This window comes from the organism of the source record quoted next, unplaced genomic scaffold, assembly GCF_019419815.1.
Source record: "Pyrus x bretschneideri cultivar Hongxiangsu unplaced genomic scaffold, Pyrus_bretschneideri_v1 Contig7, whole genome shotgun sequence".
Lineage (NCBI taxonomy): Eukaryota > Viridiplantae > Streptophyta > Magnoliopsida > Rosales > Rosaceae > Pyrus > Pyrus x bretschneideri.
Window position 1 is genome coordinate 7,127,835 of NW_025999809.1, and position 12,442 is coordinate 7,140,276.

At 35.7% G+C, this 12,442-nt stretch overlaps 1 protein-coding gene across 1 annotated transcript; it reads left to right on the forward strand.

Annotated features, from left to right (window-relative positions):
- The first annotated feature begins 9,152 nt into the window (after nt 1-9,152).
- LOC103957332 (gibberellin 2-beta-dioxygenase 1-like) lies at nt 9,153-10,832 on the forward strand. The gene is given in 3 exon segments (NM_001302293.1): nt 9,153-9,556; nt 9,784-10,141; nt 10,581-10,832. Coding segments are annotated over 3 exon segments (1,014 nt in total).
- The last annotated feature ends 1,610 nt before the right edge of the window (nt 10,833-12,442 follow it).

Here is a 12,442-nt window from a genome sequence, read left to right on the forward strand (position 1 = left end):
TCGGACCGTTGAAATTTAATCCAATGGCTACAAACAGAGGGCCCTCTAAAAGTTATAATAATTGTAGCCGTTGAATCAAATTTCAACGGCCCGGATCCTTTGATCCTTAGACTCAATTTATTTGGGTCCGGAGGGGATCGGGTTCCCCTTGTGTTAGTTTCCATCTTTAACCCTAGCTAATGGTGTATATGAAGAAAAGGGGGTTTGAGGTCTGTTCATTTTTAGGCTCAAGAGCTCAACAACATTTAGGTCAAAGGTGAATCTTCATTTCCTCAATATGGGTCACATCAAATTTGAAGCGCATGAAACATGCCACACTGGACGATGAGCTGTTTTATGTCCAACTTATCCTAATTTTGACCAGTGAAGTTTCACTTTTTATCCTATGAAGCATGCAATGATTTGTCTACTGAACTAGAAAACTATAGTTAAAAGTACACATGAATGACAAGCAAATATTTCCTATGATTCTGTGGGGTACTATATAAAAACTATATGTAGTACTTATGAGATTGTAATTTGTTAGTTTGAATACAGTTTGGATACGGATAGTGATTTTCACATTTTATTTCATCCATTTACATATTTTTTGTTTTGTTTTTGTACTGTGAGCGTTTGTTTTGTTACATCGATTACTAAAGCATAAAATAAGATGAAATTTTCAAAAAGGGGAAAAAGGGGAGTGTGAAACTTACTCCTCTTCAGATAATTGTCAACCTTCCTTTTACAAGTTAATTACATCGTTGTTGATCTGTATATATGCAAATCGATATAGGGTTTAAGCTTAATTAATACATTTGTTTGTAGGGCTTCATGTTGTCGTACGATAAACAATGGTCGTTCACTCATTTTGCCCAAGATTGGAAGCATCATTTTATATTCCCTAATATAAAATGACAATTTAGACCCTAAAAAGTAAAAAAAAAAATTATTTTCTGAATACAGTCCAAATCATTTTAACATACATTAGATAATTGTATTAATATTTTTATACTTCAAGCTCTCAAACTCACTCCCACCCTTCATTTTAGAACAAATTAAAAGCACAAACATGTTGATGAAAAAGATATTGTTTTTTATGAAATGGGAGCATGAAATTGATTTTTTGAAGGCTCTACATGAGATAAGACTTCATATATATTTTCATTATGAATCAAATTGAACAACATACGTGTGCTTTTTGAACCCTTAAACTCGATTTAGATTTTTGGAAGGTCCCTATCGAAAAGTTGAAGATATTTCGGTGATTACCTGCCAAAAAATTGAAGCAACACATGTATTAAATACTCTTTTGTTGAAGCTTATTGAAAATATGCACAATATCGGTAGGTACCTGCTGAAAATTGGTATAGGGTGTGGGGAGGGAGTGAGGGTAGTTTGGGTAAGTATGTAGATTAAGATAACTTTTAATTCTAAAAGAAAGTAAATTTTTGTAAATATACGTAGGGTGTATTTAATAAAATGTGGAGTATCAACAAAACAACCCACTCACAATTTTCTCCCCAACTTTGCATGCTTGTTGCCCTATGCTTTTTTCTTGGGCTAAATCATTTGGCTTGTCTACATTTCATCATTTCAATGACGTAACAAGAGGTAGATGAATATCGTTTAGATACTCCACTCATTTATTTGCAATTTTTTTTCTTCTCATGTTTCATAAGAAATGAGCACATGATGTCCTTTTCAAAATGACAATAACAAATTCTCTTGCTCAAACTTCAAATGCTAAATTATGGAAGATTAGGCCATCATGCACGACCCAATCTTATCACATTATTCTTAAATCCCCAAAATTTATCCAAAACAGTTTGGGTAGGTTATTACATATAGGGAGATCAGATTCATGAGAATGTGAAATCCTAGTGGGACACATATAATAATTGATGACAAGAAGCATCGGCTCGAAGTGAGTAGGAGTAGCCCTAGTATGAAAGCAAAGCGTGTTTCGATGTTGAGATGGGATGGGATAATATTTGTGTGTGTGAGAGAGAGAGAGAGAGAGAGAGAGAGAGAGAGGGGGAGGGGGATTGGCCAAGCTGGCATGCGACCCATAATTGTGCTGGCGCCAGGATCAAAAATAGTAAGAAGTAGTCGACTGGTGGAGTACGACCGACAATAACCAAAAAAGAGCTACGAATATTAAGAGGCCACGTCATGATCGTGAGAGAGACTCTGACAGATTGGGAAAGCAAAGCTTACGGTCTCTCCCTCCTGGGCCCTGGGTGGTGAGGTGGGCAGTTCCATTGCAAAAGCAAAGCACGCCTATTTCACGCTTTGACAGCCGTCTATTCAACTGGAGGCCTCCCCTTGAACACGTATATGTAAAGATATATGCTCTCTTAGTGTCCAAATATTGGGACTTTGAAACGTGGGATCTAATTGTCAACATGAAAATTATTGGGAGAATTTGAGATAGAGAGTTTGTAAGTTGTAACTATTTACAAAAGGCGATATTATGAAAGAACGAGAATTGAACAAAAAAACTTGTACTTGTTTTAACTGAATTACTTGACTATTAATTTTTGTGTGATAATTTTGTTTACTTACAACTATATTCTCATCATTCAACGAACTATTTATTTTGTTGGTAGGACATGATCGAATTAAGGTAAAAGATGAACACAATTATCCTTTCATATATGTTAGGGGTAAATAAACCTTTTTTACTCCTCAAACATTGTTTAAGCTACGTAAAAGTTCTGAGTTGAAATTCACCCTTCCTTAAAATCGTGTGGTAGAAAAATAATAATCTTTAGACATCATTTGTAACGAAAAAGAAACTGTTTCAAAAAAGGAAAACCAACTCACATGGATATTTTCGTTTTTATCGGTTTTGGCCACCAACTTGCGTACGAATCTTTGCATAGGTATAACAGAATCCCAAGATTTCGTAAGTGTGATAAATTTTGGCCTCTGTTTTGTGCCCTTCATGATCTTCTAATTTCATCAATGCTTATCTTGAAAGTAGGTGCTTTTTAAGGACCTCCTTCGGTTATTCTTATCACTTAAAAATAGATAGAAATAGCATGTTATGTCATTTTCTAAATAAAATGTTTAGGAATGTTGTTAATTGGGGGCATAGATAAAGTTGTGCAGAATATTTCTATGTATGCATATGACGTTTTTTCATTGACGAGGCAAGGGAAGGAGGGATTCATCACGGTTTACCAACTTCGTTAGAGTTTTACTCATTTCTCTTGCAATATATTAGACTGCGTTTAACGGAAAAGAAACTAGAGTAAAAAGGAAAACATTCTTAGACAAATTTAATTATCCACCAATTTGCTTCAACTTTTCGTGAGAATAACTTAATTAATTTGAACGTGTTTTTTTACGTAGGTGAACACTCAATACCAAATGTAAACTTCTTCAACTTGAACTTTATGGTTAAGATTTATTAACTTTGTGTCAATTCTAAAGAAGTTTAAATATGAGACAAAGGTAGAGAAGTCTCACTAGAGCAAAAATTAATTGATTAATTCAGTCAATTCTAACTAGCAAGTCTAATATATTGAACTACTGATGAAAAACAACTTACAGTTTTTCACGTTCGGTACAATTGGGGACCAAAGCCTAAAAAAAATCTAGACACAGAGATCTGGACCTAGCAACCATTTAAATATCTATTACCAAAAATAATAAAACATAACTTTTTATCCAAAATCTGATGTGTAGGCATAAAAGCTTATGTGTTGTGTGCATATCACAATTTGGAAGACAAATAAACAATTCATATAAACATTCTGTAAAACCAAAATTACAATAGGTTCGTAACCCCAAAGAATATTTATATGTATATTTGTATAGGACTTTATAGATAATTGTTGCAAATTAAAAGAATGAGTCAAAAACACTAAAGTACAAACTGTTGTTTATTTTCTGCAACATATGTATAGTTACTCGTAGATTTTCTTATTTCTTTCCTTTGTCTTTCTTCCCTGCTTGCTTGTGCATGATTTTATGGTGTGCAACAAGTGTTCGATAAAAAGAAAATCGACAGAACGAAGCATAACTTGATGGGTACCTACTAGAAACTTGATGAAATGATCCACTGTAGTTTTTGTACCGAAATTATGACCTTATTGTTATAGAATTCTGGCCTATTTACCTCGTGGAAAAAGTTGATCACTTCAATAATAGCCTAAGCAAACTAATTGAATAGACAAAATTATATTATATTCCTTTAATTTTTTATTTATTGTTGGAAAATATAAAAAAGAAATGATAAGACCTCTTAGAATATAGGGAACATTAACAAAAAACTTTCGATACTGTTCATTTTAATGAAAAACCACATTTTTACACTAAAAACTCAATCATGGTACTATTCTGTGACATCCCGTCCCGAAACTATCGAAACACATAGGTGAAATGACCCTTTTACCCCTAGTTTGTCTTGTTATGTTGTTTGGTTGTTTGTGTGGTGTTGGCAAGTGTTGGGCCACACACACACACACACTGTCTCACTCTCCCTCTTCCTCTGTCATTTTCTCTGTCTCTCTCTCCCCCGAGTCCTCATTCCTTCTTCCTCTTCCTTCAAACGTACGGACACACACCAAGAACCATCAAACCGTAGCAGATCGAGGAAACCAAGGGCACAGTTGTGATCGTGAGGTCGAGGGGAGCACGATCATACCATTTTCAGGTAAGAACTTCGACATTTTCACGTCGATTTTACAAGCTCCGATTTGAGTACTATTCATGCAAACTTATTCTAGCATGTTTTTGGACTTTTGAAGCCCATAGGTGTCTTAGTGAGGTCCCAAGGAGCCTCGGAGTGCTTCGTTGGAAGTGTTTTGACGTCGAGATAGCTTGGTTCGAAGATGGCCGGTTTTTGAGTTTGGAGACAAGTATGATTCCGTGACTTTTAGGCTTTAAAAGTGGTCTAACGTTGTTCTACTAGTCCTAAGCTTCATTTTGGCGTTTGAATCATGGAAATTGGTTGAAAAACGAGAGAGAAAACGAAGTTAGAAAATTTCCCAGTTTTCCGGCGCCGGCGACGTCGCTGGAGGCTCGCTGGAGAAGGAGACGGAATATTCCGTCAATTCTGACGGAATATTCCTGACGCCATTAACGGAATCTGTCAAAACTGACGGAATATTCCTAACGGCGTCAGTTGACGCCGTCCGTGTGCACCGCACGTGCCTGCGCGTGGCCGGCGCGTGCGGCGGTGAAATTTTTTTCTAAAAATATGGTTGTGATCCTGAGGTTGTGTAGAGCACGTTGGTATATTCAATTGTCCATTTTGAGCAATGTATGAGAAGTTATTACGAAAGTTAGGTTATGTGCTTTAAAATTAATGTTTTTATAGTTATTTCGCATATAGGTGATTCCTATCCCGAGGACGAGCGTGCGCACTCGAGACAGGGGGGCTACGACCCTTCCACATATCAGTGAGTGGGCTTTTGGTTTTCCGTATATACCTATATACATTTATATTCCCAGAAATTGTTTAAAAAGGGTTATTTGTTTTATGCCATGCACCATATCCTTATTGTTTATGCATTATCATATGCATTAGTAGTGGCATACATATACATATTTATATTTGGTGCTGTGGAGGCGCAGGTAAGTGCCAGGTAAGCGTTATTTAACCTTTGCATTAAATAGTGATTAGAGGTGCTTAGAGAGCTCATAACCTGCACCCCCGGTGTTAGTGCTCCCGCCCAGTGTAGGGCACAGTCTTTCACGTATTGTTCACCTTCCGCACCACACGCTCAGCTTGGATCCAAGTTAGGTGCACAGTCCTGTCGTACAGACCACTTTAAGTGGTTCCGACTCGTAGGTGACCCGCGATTATTCGCACAGTCTTCACGTGATCGTAGCACTAGAGCGTTTATATGTATTACACCCAGGCCTGTCGTACAGACCACTTTAGGTGGTTCCGACTCGTGGGCAGGTTCAGATATAGTGATTGAGATTTGAGCTCTATATTTACATATGCAGCCGTATCGGTCACGTTAGGTGACTCCGGCTGCCAGATTATATGCTATTGATGTGATTTATACCTGAGCACTTGCATTTCTTTATGAGGCTGTGACATGGCATAGTTTTGAGCATGACTTGGCATATCTATGTATACGTACATACATTTATTTTCTGGGAAGTATACAGGTTTTACGGCGAGGGGTTAGAATGTATTTTATTAAATGGTTTTCAAAGAACTTTGTTTTTGCCCACTCACGCTTTTGTTTTGCGCCCTTCCAGGTTCTAGTGGTCTAGCAGTTTCGGTGGTTTTCCCAGAGGGCGTCTCGGCATTTCTGACAGACACTCACCAGTGTAGGGTCACCTTCGGGTGTACTATTGTCGTATCATTTTCTTTGGACTGCTATAGTCTTTATGCTCTGAATTCAGTGTCTCGCTTACGCTAGCACTTATCTTATCACATTATGTATGCTAGTTTTTTTAAATTATTCGTACTTTTATATTACTTCTTTTAGCTTCCGCACTGTGCACATGGCTACGTCACTTCCACGTGACGGCCAGCATGCCCTGATCTCGGTCGGGGTGTGTCAATTCACTTTATCCTTTATTTTATCATTATTGTTAAAACTTAAAATTTTCATGTCTTTTTCATTAGTTTACCTTAGAATATATTACTGCAAAAGGAGATGTGAGACCTAGTACATCTATTCACTTGAAGTAGGCAACATTGTCTACTTTGAGAGAATAGGCAAAATTTATTCAACTACAAAATTTTGCTTGATGTAATTAAGCCATCAATCCTGTTCAGCTTGTACTATTTCGGATGCTCTAAGAATAGTCTGAGAATGAGTATCCCTCAGAACCGTTTGTGATGGCCATCTCTTTCAATCCGATCCATTTCACCTTTCTGGGATTGTCACTCGACCGTATCCTTGAAAGTTGATACTAAGTTCAAGATTTTTCTCCCATTATGTCCCCACTATCTATGCTCTTTACTTTATTTAGTAGTCAATTAAAATTTTTTAAGTAAAGGAATCAATTTTTTCACACTTTCACACTTAATTAGAAAAAATCAAAAATTTTGAAGTTTTTGTATTAGAATAAGTTCAGAACACTTTAAAAAAATTTGGATCGAAAATTTAGAATTTTCGGAATCTCTAGTAAATGCCTTCCAATTTCCGTTTCAATTTTCAAAAAATATTTAGATTCGGAATATTCAAGTTCGAATTCGAAAATTTTACTATGAGAATTGGAAACACCATTCCAACTTGCACCACTATGCCTTACCGTGTTTGTCATTCATTTTGGAAAACGAACAGGAAAAAAGAAAAACCACCGATGTATGCCTATCAATCTATCGGGGCATATATATATGCGGCAATCTATGTGCGTATATACTAGATGTGGAGGTTAGTTTATTTAATATGATGCATCATACATGTATAATCCTTCATTCTGTGTAATTACCCTTCATTAGAAGGGAAGTGATTTTCACACTTTTCATGCACCCATTTTTATTTATGTTATCAGATTAAATAATTCAAATGAAAATAACGAACATAGTTAAACAAGATTGCAATATCATGATAGGTTTTAGGCTTAAGAGTTGACTACCATATCAACATTTTTTAGTATAATGCCCCATTGTAATTACTAATCGCTAATCATGATACATCGTTCTGTAGTAATCATTAATCATGATATAGTGTTTAGTAGGAAAAAAAAAAGTATATCACGATATATTGTCATGCAGATTGTTTTAATTGAATGAGATAGTGTTTAGTGTACATTACTATATGATAAGTCCGTTAAGTGTATAACAGTATCTTCCTTATAAGAAGTTTTAAAGTAGATACTAGCACTGAGTACAATGAATTCGATAATTAGACTTTGGTTTTGCTTATTTTGTTCTATGGTTTAGGGTTCTTTGAGCGGCAACTTGAAGTCCTGTTCCCACTCCCTAAACACTCCAGCCCACTCGAGCACTTGAAGCCAAGACAAGCTCAATGGAGAAGTCATACAATAATAGCCTAGCCGCTTGCCTATGTGACGTCAGCCACAATTTAAATTATTAAAAAAATTAAAGAAATTACAAAAAAAATTATAAAAAACTAATTAAAAATATAAAAACTTATAAATTTTTTCTATAAATACCTAACCATATTCTTTTACTTTACACTAGATTTCAATATTTTCAAATACTTTTAAACAATTTTTATTATTATTTGAAATTAAAAATAAAGTTACCTTTAATTATTTTATAAAATAAAAAATACGAATTGTCTTGGTTATTCAATTTAGGATTGAGATGCACTTGAGCATTTCATTACCCAAGTTATCATTTATTTAAGAGAATTGAGTTGCCTATTACCCATGAAGCCTTCCTAAAGTGCTCTAAAATGAAGCTTCAAGTTTTCTCATATTAGTTATTTTGTTTTTGTTCAATTTCTTTGTATGGCTTAGAGATTCTTCCTAACCTCGATTTTTTGGTCGCGCACTGTTCGTGCATCCCATATCTTTCTTAATGCTTACAACAAAGACTTGAATCTGAGAAAAGTCTTATACTGCTTATCCGATTCAGCTAGAACTTATAGCATTTTCCGTTTTTATATATTAAACTAAATGACATAAGGAAATAAAAAAATAGAGGATACATATTCAATGAACCCAGCATGCGTATCCATTTTCCTTTGTGTGTTAAATTGACTGTGTGATGTCCTTTTCAGGGGAGCAGTCAGCAAGAAGTCACTGCTGATTAGATAGATACATGGGAAGGTGGTGACCGGACCCCCGCTTTTATGCAAAATTTTTGTGGTGATGTCCACAGCATTAAGAGTAAACTAACAGTGAACTCATATTTTATTCCGTTCAGAGTCAAAATAAATTTTTATTCAAAGTTGTCAATAATAAATTAATAAAACGGCACGTTATTGTGTTATGTATACACTGAAAAACCGCCTCTATCCAAAGTGCTTACCACATGAAGGTTCCAAGCCCTTTCTCTATGTTTCCCTATAAATAGCCAAGAACCTAAAGCCAATTAACTCCCAAGAGCCCTCCCACTCAAGCCATATCAACTTTGTTCTCATTAAAATCCTATCATCCATCACCTCACCAATGTTCCCCGATCTTCTTCTCTAGAATTCTTATCTTTCAACCCCTTCTCACTCTCTCTTTCCTCCCTCCGTTTAGACACATAAGATAAAACATATTGATAACAAGTAACAATGGTGTTTGTGACCAAATCAGCCAGTGAACATTTTTCTTATCCTAGAACCAGCACCAAAGTCTCCAAATTATTTTCTGGGATTCCTCTGGTAGACCTCGCAAAACCAGACTCCAAGCAACTCATTGTCAATGCCTGTGAGGAGTATGGTTTCTTCAAGATCATCAACCATGGTGTTCCAATGGACTTCATCACAAGATTGGAATCTGAGGCCATCAAATTCTTCTCCCTCCCACTTTCTGAGAAGGAAAAGTCAGGGCCTCCTAATCCATTAGGATATGGGAACAAGCATATTGGGAAGAATGGTGATGTTGGTTGGGTTGAGTACCTCCTTCTCACAACCAATACAGAATCCATTTCCCAAAGGTTTCTATCAGTTTTTGGAAATAACGCAGAAGAGTTTTGGTATGTTATTCAATCTTCACTTGAATTTAATTCAAAAGTTTTGATCTTTTCTAATAGGGAAATAATTTTTATACACCCCTTTTTCCTCCCGGCACAACCCCATTTTTGTTATGGTACTAAGCAGAAATAAACGATGGTGTGCGGCAACCATTTTTCCTTTTAAATGATAAGCTCTTAATAAAATTTCTTTTATCTTATATTTTCTTTTTTTATTGTTGGAATTGCAGTTCTGCTTTGAATGATTACATATCAGCTGTGAAGAAAATGACCTGTGAGATTCTTGAGCTGATGTCTGATGGATTGAAGATTCAACCAAGGAATGTGTTCAGTAAGCTTTTGATGGATGAACAGAGCGATTCTTGTTTCAGGCTCAATCACTACCCACCATGCCCAGAGCTTCAAGGTTTGAGTAGTGCCAGTGCCAGAAATGTGATTGGATTTGGAGAGCACACAGACCCACAAATCATTTCTGTGCTAAGATCCAACAATACATCTGGCCTCCAAATTTCTTTGAGAGATGGGAGTTGGATTTCAGTCCCACCCGATCAGAACTCCTTCTTTATCAATGTTGGTGACTCTTTACAGGTACTGCTACTGTTATAGTAGATTCATTTGAAAAAATGATTTTCGCACATTCCTTGTCACTTTTAGAATGAGAAAAACGTGTGTGAAAGTCGCTTCCTAATGGGGCTTTCCTAATTCATTTCTTTGATTATTTTTTTATTTTTACTTTTGCTAACAGCTACTGTTTTAATAATAATTACAAAGATCCCAATCAGTTCCTTTAGAGAAAGAGTCCTATTTTTCTGTCAATTCCCTATTACCATGGATAAGATATGAATACCGTGCTTTTTTTATTTATTTATTGGGTTCTTAATGATTGCTATTGCTTTTCTGCCCATCACAACAATATAAACCCTATGAGAAGTAAATAAAAAGTAGAAAAGTCTCCCTGCTTTGTTCTATTTTTTGGGAAGGAGGGAAGTATTATCCTTAACTCATAGGGTTTTTGGTGAATTTGCAGGTTTTGACTAATGGGAGGTTTGAAAGTGTGAGGCACAGGGTTTTGGCAAATGGTTTAAAATCAAGAGTGTCAATGATTTATTTTGGGGGACCACCCTTGAGTGAGAAAATAGCTCCATTGCAATCTGTCATGAATGCAGAAGAGGAAAGCATGTACAAGGAGTTTACATGGTTTGAGTACAAAAAATCTGCCTACAGCTCAAGACTTGCAGATAATAGGCTTGGACACTTTGAGAGAATTGCAGCCGCATAAATCACAGCACAACAGAACAAAGAAAACCCTAGTTCTTGTTAAAAGAATTAGGGTTTTTTCAATTTCAGTACTCAGGATTCAGGATAGGTTTAAGACCATAGTTTTATCAAATTTTCCATAGATGGAATACTCTGTTCTATTTCCCCCCTGTTTTTCCCTTTTCTCCAATTGTATTCCCCTCCCTTTCTACCAAGTACCAATTCATGTAATTGGCTACCTTTCTTGTTAGATATACAACATGTTCATCTTTTATATGTGCTTACTCTTACTTTTTGTAGTTTTTTTTCTTTTGAAAGAACCTCGACGGAACAAAAGAACTTTTATTTATGATTTGAAAAGGACAACATGAGAACGTAAAAAAATTTCCCAAGACTATAATCATTGCCCACGACCTTTATTTTGGTGTAGTTTTTTAAACATGTGGAATATTTTTTTTTTTTTGTGTGTTTACTATCCTATTCTATAGTTTTTGTTAATAAAATTTCAACGGAACGATAGAATTTTACTCATTATTCAAAAAAGGCATTATTTGAAAAAGACAACTCGGGAATATAAAACTTGGTCCCCACCACAATCATCAACCATGAAAGTTATTTTTTATGTTTATTTTTTTCGTAGTTTTTAAATCCATGGAAATAGGTGGATTGCGGATCAGTATGTCCCCACAGGATATTTGTTCATCTTCATCCACAACTGTCTATAATAAAGCTTTTAGTACTCTTTTCAATCTATGTCATACAAAGTTATTGTCTCACTTCGTCCCCTCTCTTTCCTCTCCCTAATAATCAGGTCAATTGCAAAATCATGGCCTTGGGGTGCACACAAAATCATGACTAATTGTTACCGAAAATAAAAATCCATGACTAATTATTCATTAGTCTAATAAATAAGAATTCGATAATTATCATGTGAAGACGAACATATATATACTCTTATACTGTTTACTTGCCAGATATATATCCTAAGAATATGCCATGTCGTTTTTAATTGCATGACATGTTGTTTTCTTTTCTTGCTTGTGAGAAGTTGCAGATGTCATCTCATGCTTATAGACACCTCTTGTATTACCTCTGTGTCTTCATATGACGGGAGGTGTCATAATTTTCGACACCTGCATGTACCTACAATTTGATGACTCAGGTAACCTATGTTTATGACACCTCCAGCTTGTGACTAACCTAGACAACCATTGTTCATTGAACTACACGGACTCTTAGTTGTTAGAGTTTCCTCTGTCATTGATGGTAGCTAGATAGGATTGGTATAACTCATGTCTCCTATAAATGGCTTCTACCCTTCTCAAATTTATTCACATCATTCCTCAATCTTTTCCTTCTTTATCATGTTGCATGCAGCCATGCAATGTGTTAGTTTATATATATGTGTGTCCATATATTTATATATTAGCCTTGACAATTATCCTTGGTAAGACTTTTGTGCCCTATGCATTTTAGACTTTATAGGTTCGCACTATTACAAAAGAGGCTATCACTGCGAACCAAAAACCGACAAGAACTCCAATTTCTGTCGGAAATTTGATAAAAATCCGACATAAAACTATGCAATGTCGGATTGGAATAGCGACACCATTGCTAGCATCACGAAAGGGC